The sequence below is a fragment of the Zeus faber genome, assembly GCF_960531495.2.
Source record: "Zeus faber genome assembly, chromosome: 6".
Lineage (NCBI taxonomy): Eukaryota > Metazoa > Chordata > Actinopteri > Zeiformes > Zeidae > Zeus > Zeus faber.
This window is the reverse complement of record NC_137201.1, coordinates 14,529,972-14,550,055: the sequence shown is the minus strand read 5'-3', so window position 1 is coordinate 14,550,055 and position 20,084 is coordinate 14,529,972. Positions and strand designations below refer to the sequence as shown.

Here is a 20,084-nt window from a genome sequence, read left to right as displayed (position 1 = left end):
TTTTATGTTAATAGTTTCTAAAATGTTGCTTTATTTATTATTTACATTTTTAAGTAAGTACGAAGAGTCATTGAAAATTCAATCAAATTCCTTGCGTGTGGGAGCATACTTAGCCAATAAAGCCTGGTTCTGATTCTGACTATATACATTTAAGAGCAAGTACATACTTTATCTTAAAGGTGAAGTGTGTAGAATTTGGCAGCATCTAGCGATGACGTTGCAGATTGCCACTAAGTGAATACCCCTCCCCTTCCAAGGGTGTAGGAGAACCTACAGTGGCTGCAAAACAGAATGCCCTCTCTAGAGCCACTGTTTGATTTGTCCGTTCTGGGCTACTGTAGAAACATGGTGGTGCAACATGGCCACCTCCGTGGAAGAGCGCCCGCTCCCTATGTAGATATATACGGCTCATTTGTAAGGTAAATTAAAACACAATGATTCTTATTTTCATGGGATTATACACAGGTTATAATTTCTGACAAGTGAGTTCTACACACTGCACCTTTAAAAGTCTGTGTACTTTTTCCACCACTGCTTATAAGAAATGAGCATTTACTGTCAGATGTGTAAACTTTGCTTTTAATGCTCATCAGTCGTCTAAACACTCAGACCTTAGTTTTTTGTCAGTTTCATGAATAACTTTTAAACCAGAGGGAAAAAATAGATGCAGAACAACAGAAGCTTTTAACTCCGAGCACGGTTACATAACAATCCCCCTGAAGCTCCGTAATCAGAGCGCTGTGCTTTTACTGGATTATGATGTTTTGTTTGTTAAGTGCAAACGCCGCCGCCACCCCAAATTACTTTGAGAGCCTCTGTGGCGAGCACATGAATGAAAGAAACAAAAAAAAGGAAAAGAAACGTCTCTTAACTACGGTTACATCAACGACACCAAATAGACAATAAAGCGGCAGGGCACAAATCTGTGTCAAACCCATGGGACTCATTCAATATTCAAAAGCAAAAGAGGCTGTTAGCGGGAAAGTGGAATCTGCACGTCATGATCACTGCACTGGCAAGAATGCAAAATCAGAGCCTGGCTACCACAATACATATAGAATACAGGTACTCCTCACTTAATGACCTACCTGTTTAACGACCGTTAGGACTTTCGACCAGCTCTCTGACCAGTCTGTATCGGATGCTGCGTATTGTACGCTCTGTATTGTACGCGGCATCTCAGTGTCAAGCATCTCATCGCGCATCACCCTTTATATACAATATACACTATATATACTATATAAACTATGTATATACTATATACACTATATATGCTATATACACTATATATGCTATATACACTATATATACACTATATTTACTATATGTACAGTACTGTATACAGTGTATACATCTCATCACCGCTCTCAGCCTCAGTCTCGTTCCTGTTGTCTGTCAGTATTCACTCCACTAGTGTTCGCAATGCGATCATGTCTCAGACTTGGACTAACATCTCTTCCATCAGCCTCGTCATTGCCCCTGAGAAAGCTCAATCTGTGAGTTTATTCATGTTATTCATGTATGCATACAGTGTAGGAGCTATGACAACGTATTAACAGGCTATTTACATCTGCATAAAGACTGGTCAGTAGTCTGCACATTTCTGTACTGTTCCACAGTTTAACACCGCTTACATTAAAGATACCAAAAGTGAGCTCCTGCCTCCACGTACTTATTGGGAGAGTGTTAACTCGCTGCATAGCCATGTACGTGTGCATGTGTTGAGGGCAGAAGAGAAAAAAGATTAACTTCACCTCAAGTCATCTCCTGGCTTGGAAACCACTGAGTTACTGCTGAGAGCAAGAATGTGAGAACATGCATGCCCCACGGAACCCTCAGACCCCTCGGCACCCCGAGGCTCCACGGGATTCCTGGGCCCAAGAAGACAGCCTGGCTTGGAGGAACGGGCACAAGGCCTGGACCGCAGTGGCAGTACAAAGTTGACTGCGCAAAGCGGGCTCGGCAAGTCGTCCAGCAAATCCTTCAAGTTGGCCAACAAGTCCATTCAGTCGGCCAATAAGTCCTTAAATCGGCCGGCAGGTCTATCAAGTCCAGTAGGTCCAATGTCAGTGCAGAGGCCTGTGCAAGAGCCACAGTTGCAAGTATGGAGGCCGGTATGCAAGGCATCAAATGGATATGGAATTAGAAAAGGCTGAGCCCTTAAAGAGGAAAGGGAGGTGGAGGCCTCAGCTTCTTCATCATCTGGGACACTAGGACGCCTCCTCACACCGGCACGGGGAGCGATACAGCGCGATGATGTCAAAACTAATTTCAGGTAGTGACGCAGCAATGCTCGATACCGCCCATACCATTGTCCAGAGCTCTGCAGTATGGAGGCCGACAGGACGTGGGCTTGGCCGTACCAGCTCCCGGAGCCTGAGAGTATGGAGGCCCTCAGGATGTGGGCTTGGTACTCTTCGTACGACTGCCCAGAGCTCGGCAGTACGGAGGCCCCCAGGACGTGGGCTTGGCCGTACCGCCTCCCGGGGTTGGCAGTATGGAGGCCCCCCAGATGCGGGCTTGACCATACAGTCGCCCAGATCTAGGCAGCACGGAGGCCCGCAGGGCGCGTAGCAGGCAACACCGCCCATGCCACTGCCCAGAGCTCAGCAGTACGGAGGCCCCCAGGACATGGGCTTGGTCGCAACACCATCCGTACCACCGCCCAGAGGTCAGCAGTACGGAGGCCGCCAGGACGCGGGCTGCTCCATATCACCGCTTGGAGCCCCTCACCATGGAGGACCCCCTGACGATGGCAACGTCCACCCTGGCCGCGACAGACTCAGTCGATGGGAGCTAGTGTAAGCATTTACATGGCTCGTCGGGACCTCTTCTTGTCGGGACTGAGGATGTTCAACAACCTCCCGGGGGATTATCTATCATGGAGGTGGATTGCCAGAAGCCATAGCGCGGTTGCTGTTTGCAAGGCTAGACAACTTCCTACTGATCCAGGATAGGAACTTCAAACAGCTGAGGTCCCTCATGAACCTGCTTCATGAAGTGGATTAGATTAAGTGCAAGGGGTATTTGGCTGGCCCCTGCTATCTCGATTTAGCCAAAGGCATGTGCTCCATTGGAAAAAAAACTCCCATACGCTCTCCAAGAGGCATGGGCGTTTCAGGGCACAGACTACAAAGGGACGCACAGTGTATACATTTTACATTACATTTAGTCATTTAGCAGACGCTTTCATCCAAAGCGACTTATAAAGGAGAATAACATTCAAGCTACATTGCGACAGAGACATTAGTGTAACAATAAATACTGCTAGGTAGTGCTAAGTAATTGTAAGTTAGGAGAGGAGGTACTCTCTGAAGAGCTGTGTCTTCAAGTGCGTCTTAAAAACAGAGAGGGAGGTCCCTGCTCTGGTCATTTTTGGCAGCTCGTTCCACCAACGTGGAACTACAAATGAGAATAACCTGGATTGCCGTGGTTGTACGGCCGGCAGAGCCAGGCGATGCTCATTTGATGAGCGCGGCATCCGGGGGGTAACATGTGCTCTTACCCGCATTTCAGTTTTTTTGTGGAGTTTGTGGAGAGGCGAACGGAAGTGCGCTTAGATCCCGGCTTCCCCCTCTGGGACTCGGAGGAACCCCCAGACAGAACCTTCAGGGGCAAACCGCTTGCACAGAGGAAGAGTTTCTGAGGCAACAGTCTTTATGCTTTAGATGCTGTGCTTGGACGACTCCCCTGCGCCACCTCGCAAAGTTGACGTCCACTGCTCAGAGTGCGGCAGTGAACACCACATAGCGTCCCTTCATGCTGGTCCCCCCCCCCCCTGGGCAGCTGAGGGATGGAGCACCGGGCCTGCAGCAGGGCACCATCGCACATGATAGGGAGCTACGGGACGCGAGCATAAGGCAGGCCCAACCATGGGACGAGGAGGGGCAGATAAGCTCGGTCAGCTGCACAATGGTCTGTGGAGCGGGCCTGCAGGGCAGATCCTGCACCAAGATAACCTTGGCCGACGTCTACCCCTAAGGGCGCCCGGACATGAAAAGGTGTATGTACATAACGCTAGACGAGCAGAGCAACCACTAGCTGGCCAGATCCGCCTTCTTCGATATCTTCGACGTTCAAGCGGACACCTACCCATATACCTTGCAGACGTGTCAAGGGACAGTAGAGTCATTCTTTGGTTTTGTGGTGGAGACCGTTGATGGCAGGCTGAGCCTACCATTACCGACGCTGATCGAGTGTGACCACATACCTAACAACAGAGATGACATCACTATGCCAGAGACAACGGGCTACCATCCCCATTTGAGGGAGGTGGCCGCTAAGATTCTGCCGCTCCAACCCACGGCAGAAATCCTGCTGTTGCTCGGCAGGAATGTACCAGACAAGCTTACGATCTACGGGCTGGGCGATGTGCCCCATGCCCAGAAGCTTGCTTTCGGGTGGGTTGTTGTGGGTGATGTCTGCATTTGGGGGGCGCATAAGTCCATCACATGTGCGGGCAAACCAACGTTCGCGAGAATGCCCAGCCCAGTTATCTTCGCACATGCGAGAGTAGGTTCCATGTGGAAGAGAGGGTCCCGGGGGGGTGATATGTCATGTGCGGGGATGTGGGCGACTGCGTCTTCGCCCCCATGGTCAACGACGATTAGACTACGCCCTCGGCCGAGGATGTGAACTTCCTCGAAATCATGAAGGGCGGGTTATTCAAGGACGACGCTAACAGTTGGGTGGCCCCACTCCCGTCCTGCGAGTGCAGAGCGCATCTGTCCAACAATTGAGTCCAGGCCCTCAACCGCTTTATGGCGTTTGCCATACTCTGTTGAGGAGGCCGGAGATGAAGGACCACTACATGGAGTTCATGAAGAAAATCTTCAGCTGTGGACCCTCTGAACCGGCGCCCATGCTGGAAGATGGTGGGGAGTGCTGGAATCTACAAAGTTTTGGGGTCTACGATCCGCAGAAACCAGGACAGATCAGGGTCGTGTTCGACGGCAGTGCACAGTACAATGGCGTATCATTACACGTGCCAACAACAAAGCCCAGACTTAGATAACACTCTGCTCAGGGTCCTAGTTCACTTCAGGACCGAGCCAGTTGCGATCATAGCTGACATCCAGCAGATTTTTCATAGCTTCCTGGTCAGGGAGGATAACCGTGACTATCTTAGTTTCTCGTGGTTTCGTAACCACCATCTAGACAGTGAAGTGACAGAGTTTCACATGAAGGTCCACGTGTTCGTCAATTGCCCCTGTAGCCATCTACGGACTACAGAAGACCGCAATAGAAGGGGAGAAGGAGTATGGGGTCAAAGCACACTAGTACGTGGTACAGCACTTCTACTTCTAGGGCCTCGCCAAGGGCTTGCAGGACCTCGACTTTCATCAGGACTCCCCTCCCATGCAGCACAGTCTGGGGCTCAGCTGGAGGTTTCTCTCAAGAGCCGTGGCTATGCTTTGACACTTCACTTACTCCTTCACCCAAGCTTCTGGGGGTGGAGGTCGTCTGGCAAAAGCAGAGGTGGCTCCAGAGGTGGCCCACCCAGTACTGGTTCCGGGCAGACACCACGTCACCACATTGATAATCAGACACTTCCACAAGCAGGTTACGCACCAGGGCCGACACTTCACAGAGGGAGCGGTGAGAGCAGCTGGATTTTGGGCGATCTATCAGCGCCACAATTTAGGGCTGCGTGACCTGTCACGGACTTCGGGGCTAGATGGGAACGATCATGGCAGACCTATCCGTTGATCGCCTTAGCACAGACCCCCCCTTCACGTACGTAGGGTCGGATGTGTTTGGCCCTTGGCTTGTTACTGCACAAAGAACCCGAGGAGGATCGGCGAACAGCAAGTGGTGGGCCGTCATCTTCACATAAATGAGCTCATGTGCAGTACACATTGAAGTGCTACTCAATGGACTCCTCCAGCTTCATTAATGCCCTCAGACGTTTCTTCATCATCAGGGGTCCTGTGAAGCAGTTCAGGTCAGTTTGTGGAACCGACTTTCTGGGCACAAGCAAGGAGCTCCAGATAGACTCCGTCAGGCCCAGTGACAAGCAAATAGAGAGCTACCTGAACTGCACATGGCAGTTCAATCCCCCACACTCTCCGCACATGGGCGGCAGCTGAGGGTGGATGATCGGAGTCACACGTCCCATGCTCCTCAAACATGGGATCGTCACGCTGACCCACGAGGTCCTTACAACATTCATGCGGAGGTCACAGCGATAGTCAATGCCATACCTTTGACATAGGTTGACATAAGTCAAGAGGAATGACTGGCCCCTCGGTTTCATCGCAAGGGCTTTTACCAGTGACGATGGGAAGGTGAGGAAGATTGAGGTACAGATAAGCATGGACGGTGCAGCGAAGCTGTTCCTTAGGCCCGTCAGGTTGACCTTCTGCCCAAAGACTCCAAGGCAAAGGTTTGTGAAGTATGACTCCCAAAGGTCAACGATCCTGGTGGTTTGACATCTTACAGATGCTAGGCGGGTGTTCTGCTCCAAGGAGGGGAGTGTCCTGCCCCAACCCAGTTTGTGCTGTGACATCATAGCATTGTGATGGTATCGGGAACGCTTTCCACAGTTTAACACTTCTTCCATTACAGATCAAAAGTGAGCTCCTGCCTCCGGGTACATATTGGGAGAGAGTGTTTAGCTCTCTGCATAGCCACGTATGGCTACACCGTGTGAGGGCAGAAGGCCGAACAATAACAATGGAGTTTCAGCCCTGGCCGCTGGACCCCTAAAAATATCTAGTTTGTTTTTTTTTTGTTTTTTTTCATTTTTTCAAAATAAACTTTTATCCTTTGGTCAATTCCCACTACTTTTAGGTAAACAACTGTATATTGTTTATTCACTTTTTAAAAGGAACTTTTTTTTAAATAATTACATTATTAGCAGACTAGAGAAGTAGAAGCTCTCATTTGTGTTGTGTTTGTGTTATTTGTGTCTCCGTACAATCTCACCTTTAGAGTGAACACCCGCAGACTGTAGTCATCCTCCTGGGTTACCGTGACAACAGTGATCTCAATGCCCTCGTGGGTCACAGTGTCCTCGGGCCAGTACTCCGCACATTTCTACAAGACACACACACACACACACACACACACACACACACACACACACACACACACACACACACACACACACACACACACACACACAGGTCCCTCTATTCCCCTGTCCGTGTTTTATTGAAGCATCATCATGTCTTCTTCCTTCACTCTACTATGCACCCATCCATCCATCCATCCATCCATCCATCCATCCATCCATGCATCCATCCGCCCACCCACCAATCCATTTTTCTATCCATTCATCTATCCATCTATCCATTCAGCCCTACATCTATCATCCATTCATCCATTCGTCTACCCATCCACCCACCTATCATCCATCCATCCATCTGTTCACCCATCCATCCATCCATCATCTAGCCACTGACCTCATTCTTCTCCTCCAGGTTGGTGATCATGACGATGATGGGGCTTCCCTCCTGCCACACCATCCTCCAGAAGTCCCCGACAGTGTTTACGGTCGGGCCTTGGGTGGCGATGTACGCCCGCTCCTCACCCCTGTAACCCTGTACCACACAAACAGTCCTGTCAGACTTGCATTTATTTTTATTTCAGATATATTTACATAGGATTTCGATTTAGACTCAATGGCTATTGGTTCTTTCCAAAAATACCAAATTGAAACTAAGGACGGATTATTTGTTGCATGCAAGAAACATCCATTAGTAATGCAATCATATCAAATCAAATCAAATCAATATGATGACCGAACGGAAAGAGGTATTTCCAGGTCCTTGAAACCTCTGCAAAAAAGATTGAACATCACTGTAATAATACTATACTGTAATGCACCCTTAATTTCAAGAAAAATACTATATTTAAACTGTATTACAATAATGCAAAAATAATTCAAAAATCACAATATTATATCATATTGATATTCTATATATAATGTTATATATATTATATATTATTTTTATATATATTATATGACATTATTATTGATATAATGTATTTTCCAACTCTTTGTACTGGGAAAACATCGTTCATCCGTGCTTAAAGGATGTAAGCATGACCTATTGCATAGAATAAAACAACACAACGGCACTGGCTTTTTCATGGCCCTCTGACACAGAAACACAGACAATGGCGTTGAAACGTAACAGTTTCTTGGAGAGAGTGGCAAGATGGAACAAGCCAGAGCAGATGGAAATATCTCATGACAAGGATCCATCCTGTGTGTGTGTGTGTGTGTGGGGATGGATGATTTAATCTGTGTTCGTTGAACACAACCCCCCCCCCCCCCACCAAGCAGAGAAGAAAAAGGAAAAAATAAATACAATAAAATGGTGATTCTGGAACAAGATTCCCATACCTTGAAATGACCGACTCTGACACAGGGTTCCCATACCTAAACATAATAAAAGACCTGACTCTGAACCACGGTTCCAGACCTAAAACAAGGGAAACTGTCCAACAAAACAGAAACGGCCCCCATTCCCAGAGACCTGGTTCCCCGGAACAGCATAGTCAATGGGTGACCCTTCCCCTGGACAGCGACAGACGCCCTTCCTTCCTTTCCGGAGCGTCGGACCTTAGGCTACTGTGCTGGCTGTTGCGGGGGCTGCTTGGAGGGGTGGCCTTGTTGTGGGGCTTCTGGATGATCCCTGGCTGCTTGGTGGAGCAGCTAGCCGCAGGCGGTCACCCATGGTGGCTGCTGCGGCTGCTTCACCCCCTGTCCTCAGCTGGACATCCAGGGTGCTGCTGCCAGTTGGGAGAGGGCTGGTGCTGTTGCCGCTTGTTGACATGCTTTTGGCCCCAGTGCGTCTTCAGACCTTCTGTGTCCCTTCTCCATTCCAGAGAGTCCCTGTTCAGGCACCACTGTAGCAATTCCCCTGCCACACACCACCCAAGTGGCTTTTTCAGAGCCCTCTGACAGAGACACAGGCGATGGTGTTGAAACATACCAGTTTATTGTAGAGAGTTGGCAAGATGGAAAAGCCCAGAGCAGATGGAAACATGTCATTACAAGGGCTCCTTCTGCGTGTGTGTGGGGATGGGTGATTTAACCTGTGTCTGTTGATTGCTCTGGAGCAACAGTCCTACAGCCACCCCTGATCCTGGGCCATATTAATTAGACTCATTAATTGACTGCTTAAACCACACCACAAACAATAGCAATAGGCTTTCGATGTAATCACCAACGTTCTATTACCGTAATACCTGGCCTAGACATTCTCGCCAAAAAACCTTTTGCATAATACCTGAAAGTGGGGGGACAAAAACTGCTGGTGCCCCTCCTTCCGGCGCCCATGAAACAACATACATTATTTTTCCTACCTTTAGGTAATTAGCATTGATGTAGGTGCTGAGGAAATCCTCCTCATCTAGAGACTGGAGGATCACTCTGCTGTGTGTGTCTGGAGACAGACAGCTTCAGGTTAGAAGAGTTCAAACTCAGGCGACAAAACAATGTGGGACATGGGTTAGAATGGGAATGAATGAGGTCTGGTTCTTGACCTGAGAACCCTAAATACATATTTCATATTTTGTATTTTATATTATGATGTGGCTATATTTCTAAATGGATGCCGTGCTTATACTTACTGGGCAGGATGGTTTTATAGCGGTTCTTCCTCACCAATCCGGGGTAGCTGTACTCCTTAGGGTCCACAAAATTCATCGGCGTCTCCTGCATGTTGGACAGGGAGCAGCGGAGAACAACGTTCAGGACTTTTGTGTGATTCACTAAGTCTTGTTACATTTTGCATGACATCCCCTATTCCTCTGTTTGTTTCTGTTTGCGATCGAGACAGTAGGCTACAGATGGTTCATGTGAGATCGCGGGCGCAGATATTTCTGCCTCGCAGACACCGGAATCCTCTGCAGATTTTGGTATGCAAATACGCCTGTTTCCATCCATCCTTCTTTCCTTCGCCCACTGATACATGATGGAGTAGCTGCAGGGTGGGCGCTGAGCTCCACTGGGCTGGTGAGTGTGAATAAATGTGTGGGCTGGTGTGTGTCTGTACACTGTAGGCTAGGTCTTTTCCTGCCTTTCTCCTGTTTCTGTTGTGCCTTGTCTGTTTACCCTTCAGTGTGTGTGTGTGTGTGTGTGTGTGTGTGTGTGTGTGCTCCCGCTCACATAGAACTCCGCTTGCAGGCTCTGGTCATCCAGGGCCCGGGAGTGCAGCATGGCCGGGGTCAGCGTGTGGGTTCCCTCCCTGAGGTACTCCTGGGCGGACTGGTCCCTCGGGGACAGCTGTGCCCCGTAGCCGTAGGGTTCTGTGCAGCCAGGTGTGCACATGTCCAGGGTCAGGGACACGTTGGAACCCCTCCTGCGGAATATTGATAGCATCAGACAAGCGTGAGGAGATAGCGATAGGGGGATGCTTGTATATCCAACCCAACTGTAGATAAAAATATGAAAATGAATTTGATCCACAAATGTAGTTGTTCAACTGCAACCATGTCACGTCCTCCACTTCCGCCTCCTCTAGCACCTAGCCTGCAGCCAGTCCCTCTTTCACTCCCTTTCACTCCCTTTCCCTCCCTGTGTGTGTGTGTGTGTGTGTGTGTGTGTGTGTGTGTGTGTGTGTGTGTGTGTGTGTGTGTGTGTGTGTGTGTGTGTGTGTGTGTGTGTGTGTGTGTGTGTGTGGTGGGTGTGGCTGCATTCTCTCTCTCACCTGATGATTCACCTCACCTGCTCTGCCGACACATATTGAAGTAAATCCCTATTGGCCCAGTTACCAACTCTCTGGTTCCCTGCCTGCCTATCCGTCTGCCTACCTGCTTGCATGCCCACCTACACGCCCGCCTGTCTGCCTGTCCTGCCTGACCTACCTGTCCTGTCTACCTGCCTGCACAACATCCCACGCCTGCCTGCCTGTCTTGCCTTACCTACCTGTCCTGTCTACTTGCCTTCCCTGCCTGCCTGACCTCCCCCTCCCGCCTGGCTACCTGCTTGTCCTGCCTTACCTACCTGTCCTGTCCCTCTGCCCTGCCTTCCAGACCTTCCCCGCCTGCCTGTTGTGCCTGATCTGCCTGCCCTGCCTGCTGGACCTCTTACCACTTTGTTCCCTTCAATAAATCGTGGTTCTTATATACCACTATTCCTGTGTCTGTGCCTTGCACGTGGGCTATCCCCAGCTGTAACGAATCAGTGGGTTGTGGTGTCTGGTCCTCTCTGTTTCTTTTAATAACTAATTTTAATGTTTAACAGACAAACTGGTTTGGTTTTTAATGGCTGTGATCAAATGCGTGTCAGCCATAAAAACACTTAAGACCGTCAAAAGATTATTAGTTAGTCTGAAGCAACCTTGTTAAATGATAGGTTCGCCATTTTTCAACCCAGGCCTTGAAAAGGTTGGTTCCCATCATCTATACTACATGTTTTAGTCCCACGTGTCTATTTTTTTAACATGTTTTTAATAACAGTGAAATCCATTACCTAACGTTGGCTGCAGAAGGTTACCAGTAGGAAGTGACACAAGTGGCTGTTTCTAGTCTCTTATGTAATCTCCATAGTGAAGCGTTTAGTGAGATTATGAACAGTTAATATAAACAGTTAATGATGGGAACCAACATTTGAATAATGCCTAGGTTGAAAAAATGGCAAACATTTCCTTCAACTCCTTCAGCAGATTCATTTGTAATGTATGTTAATTAACCTGGGTCAGCGTTACAGGCTACAAATTGACACTGATAAAGTTCTGGAAAGCCAAAAATGTTCTGTTCCGTTAAGAGTTTTCCAGAATAGACAGAATCTACGTAATGATACATTCTATACTCACAGGGATACTAGCGGTAAATGACACTGGGACTAACACATATGCCCTTGTTTTATCATGGTCTCGTCACAATAAAAGCACATCTCCACTGACCTTTCTTGGAGCCCCACTGGTGTGACAGTGAGGGTGGCAGCGTCCACCTCCATCTTGGTATCAGTACCCAGGTCGAAGAGGGGCGTCTGGGGCACCGGCACCGGGTCCAGGTCCAGCAGGTCCTCCTGGGCATCCGTCCACTCCGACAGGGTGAAGGACGGCTGGCGGCTTACGGACTGACGCCTGTCACCGGTTTCCCTGACGACAGTCGTCACTGACCAAAGGCCACACCCGTAACGCCACTTACACACCATGTGCACCACCTAGAAGGAGTAGTTTTCCAATCAATCAATCAATCAATCAATAAATCAACCAATCAATCAATCAATCAATCAACCAATCAGCCATCAACCAATCAATCAATAAAAAAATCTATTAAAAATATCAGTCAATCAGTCAAACAATCAAAGCATCAATCAATCAAAGCATCAATCAATCAAACATCAAACAAACCCACCAACCCACCGACCAACCAACCAGCCAACCAACACACCAACCAACCAACTCACCAACCAACCAACACACCAACCAACCAACACACCAACCAACCAACACACCAGCCAACCAACTCACCAACCAACCAACCAACCAACCAACTCACTAACCAATCAACCAATCAACCAACACACCAACAACTAACCAACCAACACACCAACCAACCAACCAACACACCAATCAACCAACACACCAACCAACACACCAACCAATCAACCAAACGACCAACCAACCAACTAACCAACCAATCAACCAATCAACCAACACACCAACAACCAACCAACCAACACACCAACCAACACACCAACCAACCAACCAACCAATCAATCAACACACCAACCAACACACCAACCAACCAACCAACCAATCAATCAACACACCAATCAACCAACCAACCAACCAACACCTCAACCATCCAGCCAACCAACACACCAACCAACCAATCAACACACCAACCACCCAACCAACCAACCAACCAATCCACACACCAACCAACTAACCAACCAACCAACCAACCAACATACCAACCAACCAACCAATCAATCAACAACAATGTGTTCAACATTGAACACACCAAGCAACACACCAACCAACACACCAAACAACAAACCAACCAACCAACCAACCAACCAACCAACCAATAGGGCTGTGATGATAACCGCATAAACGCAACACTGTGGTATCATCATCGAATGTCTTCCATCCTATGGACTTCTGGAGAAACAAAACCTTTCAGTTGCTCTGCTGCCACTTGTCACTTCAGCTTTGAGCGCCCCATTAAACATATGGGGGACTTTTGTGTGTGTCCGATTATTATTAATTATTTCTAGGGCTGTACCCGACTCAGAATTTTGTCAGTCTAATGGGATTTGGCTGTTCCATGCAAATAATGAACAGGGCACAGCTGTCCGCGATTGACACAGAGAGTCGTGTCTGCATCGATTCACACATATAAAATAAATTTGTGATTCCCCTTGTTCAGAATTCCTCGTTGAAATGTTATTCCTGTGCATTTCAGTAATCTTCTATCTGTTTTATCCTGTTATCGTAATGCACACTGACTGACAAAAAAACCCCAACATGAATAAAGTGGCGCCGCCAACCAACCAACACACCGACCAACCAGCCAGCCAACCAACACACCAACCAACCAACCAGCCAACCAACACACCAACCAACCAACCAGCCAACCAACACACCAACCAACCAACCAGCCAACCAACACACCAACCAACCAACACACCAACCAACCAACACACCAACCAACACACCAACCAACCAACACACCAACCAACCAATTCACCAACCAACCAACACATCAACCAACCAACCAGCCAACCAACCAACTCACCAACCAACCAACACATCAACCAACCAACACAACCAACCAACCAACCAACCAACCAGCCAACCAACACACCAACCAACCAACTCACCAACCAACCAACACACCAACCAACCAACACACCAACCAACCAACCAGCCAACCAACACACCAACCAACCAACACACCAGCCAACCAACTCACCAACCAACCAACACATCAACCAACCAACACAACCAACCAACCAACCAACCAACCAACCAACACACCAACCAACACACCAACCAACCAACTCACCAACCAACCAACACACCAACCAACCAACACACCAACCAACACACCAACCAACCAACACACCAACCAACACACCAACCAACCAACTCACCAACCAACCAACACATCAACCAACCAACACACCAACCAACCAACACACCAACCAACCAGCCAGCCAACCAACACACCAACCAACCAACCAGCCAACCAACACACCAACCAACCAACTCACCAACCAACACACCAACCAATCAACACACCGACCAACCAGCCAGCCAACCAACACACCAACCAACCAACCAACCAGCCAACCAACACACCAACCAACCAACACACCAACCAACCAACACACCAACCAACCAACACACCAACCAACTAACTCACCAACCAACCAACTCACCAACCAACCAACTCACCAACCAACCAACACACCAACCAAAACACCAACCAACCAACTCACCAACCAACCAACACATCAACCAACCAACACACCAACCAACCAGCCAGCCAACCAACACACCAACCAAACAACCAGCCAACCAACCAACACACCAACAAAGACACCAACCAACCAACTCACCAACCAACCAACACACCAACCAACCAACACACCAACCAACCGACACACCAACCAACCAACCAACCAACCAACCAACCAACCAACCAACCAACACACCAACCGAAACACCACCAACACTCCAACAAATACACCATCCAACACACCAACACACCACCAACACACCAACCAACCAAAACACAAACACACCAACCAACCAACCAATCAACCAACCAACCGAAACACCAACACTCCAACAAATACACCATCCAACACACCATCCAACACACCAACACACCAACCAACCAAAACACAAACACACCAACCAACCAACCAATCAACCAAACAAACAACACACCAACCAACACACCAACCAACCAACACACCACCCAACTAACCCGACAACCAACACACCAACACCAACACACTAACACACCAACCAACCAATCAACCAACCAACTCACCAACCAACCAACACACCAACCAACCAACACACCAACACACCAACCATCCAACCAACTAACACACCAATCAACCGGCCAACCCACCAACCAACACACCAACCAACCAATACACCAACCAACCAACACACCAACCAACTAATACGCCAACCAACACATCAACCAACACACCAACCAACCAACACACTACCCAACTCACCAACCATCCAACCAACTAACCCACCAGCCAACCCACCCACCCACCAATCAACCAACCAACCAACCCACCAACCCACCAACCCAAGAATAATATCATCATTATTCTTTTAAATAAATTATTTTACAACTTCTTGTCTTAGAACCTTTGGCTAAAACCTTATTATAGTGCAGATACTGTAGACTTAAATTATATGATCGCATTTCGCATTCACCTTTTCAGCATTTACTTTCTCTCTTCAAGGGCCAAATTATAATAAGTAGCTCTCTTCCTATTTAAGTCCAGTCAGCCATTAAAAAAAGGAATTGCACTTTCTGAATTTGTAAAATCACTGCTGGAATTAACTTGTTTCTGATTCTACACAAAAGACAGAACTTCAAATGGGAACCGCTGAGCACTATTCGACCACATTTTATTTAATTTTTTTTTACCATGATCACACAGATGGCCACGCCGACACCTGCCGTGCCAAGTACGATCCAATTATGCTGTTTGGTGTTCACCACCTCCATCATCAAAACCACCGACTGGTGAGATAAGCGAGGGGAGGGTGAGAGAGGGGGGATAGACACGTAAGAAGAAAATCATGAAATAACTGGAGATTTCCTTCTGAATGCTGTCTTCTCTTTCATGGAGACACCGAGGCTGGCGGTGGTGGAGGTCAGCGCTAGTACTTACATCCATTCCGAAGATGGGGTTACAGGGCAGGATGAAGCCCAGATAGAAATCTATGACCTGCAGGGCTTTGTAGATGGAGGAGAGGGGCCCGTTTCCTTCCACCACAAAGAACACCCAGTAGCCCTGGAGGAGGAGAGAGGAGGAGAGGAGCAAATTGCGACTGAGGGTAAATAATCTAGAGCGGAACTAACATTGAGGACTGAATAAATAGTATATTATGATTTATTGATTCAGTTGAATATATTATACATGTATTGTTATATATTTTTACATATGCAAATTCTTATGGGATATATGACAAATTGATTAGACAATTAATTCATCACTTGAATGAAATTGTGGTGTTACAGCAGCTCACCTCAGAACCAATGGGTGATAACAATGAAGTAAGAAAAATAGAAGATAGAAAATAAATGGCACCGTACAAAATTGAGATTTTTTTGGGCCAACACAATAAATAATACACCTACAAATTCACAATAAGCAATAAACCAGTAAACTTACAGTACGTATCAACAATTCAAAGTTTTGTTCTCGTGCTAAAAGTTTGGGAATCACTGCTGTACATAGACACACGGACACAAACACACACTCATTTTGTGTGTTTGAGGGCTCTCACCCTCTCCACCTCTCGACAAAATAACTGTCTTAAAAATATGCAAATTGAGCGGTAGCTTGACACCAAAACCCCATTTACAAAGGTTTTATTTAAGATATGATAATGTTTCCCCTGTATGTTTTTTCAAATTTTTATTAAGTTCAGAAAAAAGGAGAAAAACTGAGAGAATATTAGGAGATGCGTCAATAACACCTGATGGGAAAGTACGACGTGACCACGTACGAGAGCGCACTTGAGTCAGTATTCAGTCCTAATAAGGTCTCTGACTGAAGAGAATCTCCATAAGTTAAAAGAAGAGGGGAGAATAATGTGGGCCAGTGGCAATATTACCATTGCAATGCACTAATTACAGGACTTGGATTTACAGAGCGCTACATCGCGTGCAGGGCTGAAAACTGAAGCTTTTCAGGGGGCAAATGGTTTCAGACCTTTTCCATCCATGCATTGAACATGAGAAAGGAAAACTATCTTATCAATGATGATCACTTTCTCTATCCTTAGGTTATCTTACAAATACACGCAAAGCTACAACCAGGTTTTGTTTATCCCTTCTTCCCCTATAACACTTGTGTGTTGTTTTTTCAGTGATGGGTATATATTAGTAGGGGGGTCCAGCCCACAGGAAAAATCGGGACACACAGATATAGTCGCGATTGGACTTTAACGAAAAGAATATATGATACGAACTCTGAACCATACAAAGTTACAAAGTGACAGGCATTATTTCATTACTATTAAACTTTATTAGGCTTGAAAAAAAAAAAAATTATTACCAGAAGACAATTGGATTAAACAAAGCGCAGCGTATTAAACGTCATAAATAGATACACTTCGGAGCACAACTGACACGCACCAGAGTAAGTTCTACAAAATAAAAACCCAATAACATCACTATCAGAATTTATATATATTCCATTGTAATCAATATATACAAACTTCCTGAATTTGAATTACTAGTAACAATAAAACCAATATTTATTGTCTTTGTGTTTTGAAATGTGTTCATTATTTTTGTGTTTTTGGTGTAGCCCACTACACACAATTCCCTTCATTATATATCCTCTACAACTGAAGTCAGTTAAACCACTTACATAAGTTTATTTATTTATAGCTTCAGAAAATACCTTATTATTGTGAAGGCAGTTTTCTGTTGATTTACAAAGTGCTATAAAAGAATTCTGTTCCCAGAAATGGATGAATAATCGTGATAAATAATCGCCATCACAATATTGACTATAATAATCATGATTATCATTTTTGCCATAATCATGCAGCTCTACTTCAGAATGATAACTGTTGTTAGTTGCGGCGTAGGAAACCCACCCACAGCCGATCATAGAATTACACTGTCTAAATACATCTGCTGATGGCTCTGGACACATCATCAGTGATGTTCCTGGAATCATTGGGTGTTTCGGGTCTTTCAACATCATACACCCTCATCCAGGTGACCCAGCCAGGGCTGATCAGACCTCGGCTTGTGTCCAGATGGCTAACTAACTACCATGTCTCCACTGTTCTCCTCTCTTGAGCCACAGCCGTCTTGAGGCCCTCTCTGCTGCTTCGTGGTACTGCGGATGGCTCTCCTCTTCCTCTCTCCCTCGTTGCCTAAACTGCTGAAGGCTCTGGCCAAAGAACGAGCCGCAAAAACCTCTGCATTCCACCTCCACTGGGAGGCACCTCGCTCTCCATCCAGCCTGCTGACAGTCGCTGACCAGTCCCGCATACTTGGAGAGCTTCCTCTCAAAGGCTTCTTCCAGGCGGTCTTCCCACGGGACTGTCAGCTCCAGCAGCACGGCTTGCTTAGTGGTCTCAGACACGAGGACGATGTCTGATCGCAGAGCGGTAACAGCAATGGGGCTGAGGAACTTCAGCTGCCGCTCGAGGTCCACCAACAGCTGCCAGTCTCTTGCGGAGGTTAGGATGCCTGCAGGAGGTTAGGATGCCTGCAGGAGGTTAGGATGCCTGCAGGTGTTCTTCTGGCACAGGTGGCCTGCTCCCCAGCTCTGACAAAGGCGATGGTTTTCTTGCAGGGATGTAACTGCTTTGCCCATCCAAGTCCAGTGCTGATGGCTTCAGCGATGGTATAAGAACTTGGTCAGGCCTCTTCACAACTATATCAAGTTTGATCCACATCAATCTATATTTGGAGCAGACATTTGTGAAAAACTGTTGCCAATCTCCCGGAAGTAGGGAGAACGTTGGTGGAGCAGGGCGGGCTGCGGTGGTATAGCTGGCTGTGGAGCGGGGCGCTTCCACCTAGAGCCACAGCCTGCACATATATAACAAATTGGATGATGATGTCACAAAGGGCCCCGCGACATCATCATCCAATTTGTTATATATGTGCAGGCTGTGGCTCTAGCTGGGCATCCACACGGGGCCACGTACACGGTGCACTGCAGTCTAGACTTCATTGGTGTGTTCGCGCAGGATCTACGCCAGGTTGGGAGAGGGACCCGATGCTGCGTTCCATGGGAACTCTGAAAACTGTAACTGATAATTGGTAAAAATTAATGCTGCGTTCCATGGAAACTCTGAAATTTTATGGAACTGATGCTGCGTTTCGGCTCGATAGGAAATGCTGCTGTGTTTCACGGGAACTCGGAAAACTGTAATTAACTGTAACTAATGCGAATAACTTGGACCCCATGCATTGCTGCCTGCACCTATATTTATTATTATTATTGTTTAAAATATGACCTTTCTATCCCTTTTATCCTATTTTTTCTTATTTTCTCTTCAAAAAATTCCTGTAGGGAGGGTCCTATGACTGACTTCTATTGTTATTGATAAGTGTGTCATTGATAAGGGTGATATTATTTATAAGTGCTATTGATGTTTTTGTGTTATTGATAAGTGTGTTTTGATAAGTGTATGATGGAATGGAATTGAGTGTGTTATAATTTTAAGGAATTATAAGCCACATAAGGGTGCGTTTAGGGTTTTTTCCACCTGTTCCAGCCTGTCCACCTACCGTGAGCTGGGAGAGGATGAACAAAGCGGCCCAGCAATGGATCTCCACCACCAGCGCGTACACTTTGTGCATGAACACTTCCTCCGTCCCCCTCTTCGGGTCCCGGTGTCCGGGCAGGAGGATACCCTTCTCGGACTTGAGGGCCACCACTGGTTTGAGGGCTCCATCCCCGAACTTGTCGCCCCTGGTGGGCTCGTCCAACCACACGGGATCCTCGTCGGGCTTCAGGAAGATGGAGTCCTCGGTGTGGGAACGGGTGGAGCTGCTCAGCCGACGGTTCATGATCTCCCTGAAAACCAAAATAACGGAGTTTAGAGAATGTAGAGTAAAACGATGGAAGCAAGTACAGTAGATAGATAGATACTGTAGATACTGTAGCTAGATAGACAAACAGACAGATAGATAGATAGATGGATAGATGGATAGATAGATAGATGGATGGATAGATGGATAGATAGATAGATAGATCGATAGATAGATAGATAGATAGATAGATAGATGGATAGATAGATGGATAGATAGATAGATAGATAGATAGATCGATAGATAGATAGATGGATAGATGGATAGATGGATAGATAGATCGATAGATCATCCCGTCACACTCTTTGTCTTTGTGACAGTGATATACTGTACATCCGCAC

The 20,084-nt window shown here is 47.0% G+C and overlaps 1 protein-coding gene across 1 annotated transcript in view; it reads right to left on the bottom strand.

Annotated features, from left to right (window-relative positions):
* ptpn5 (protein tyrosine phosphatase non-receptor type 5) overlaps nucleotides 1-19,722 on the bottom strand; it is a gene marked incomplete at both ends in the record, with an annotated part of 23,371 nt that extends 3,649 nt beyond the window's left edge. Inside the window, 9 exons of the mRNA XM_080001751.1 lie at nucleotides 6,928-7,038; nucleotides 7,407-7,544; nucleotides 9,319-9,398; nucleotides 9,586-9,670; nucleotides 10,124-10,316; nucleotides 11,862-12,124; nucleotides 15,598-15,693; nucleotides 15,845-15,967; nucleotides 19,441-19,722. Coding sequence (XP_079857877.1) covers nucleotides 6,928-7,038; nucleotides 7,407-7,544; nucleotides 9,319-9,398; nucleotides 9,586-9,670; nucleotides 10,124-10,316; nucleotides 11,862-12,124; nucleotides 15,598-15,693; nucleotides 15,845-15,967; nucleotides 19,441-19,722 — 1,371 coding nt within the window. The remainder of the gene's footprint in view (nucleotides 1-6,927; nucleotides 7,039-7,406; nucleotides 7,545-9,318; nucleotides 9,399-9,585; nucleotides 9,671-10,123; nucleotides 10,317-11,861; nucleotides 12,125-15,597; nucleotides 15,694-15,844; nucleotides 15,968-19,440) is intronic.
* Nucleotides 19,723-20,084: the final 362 nt, after the last annotated feature.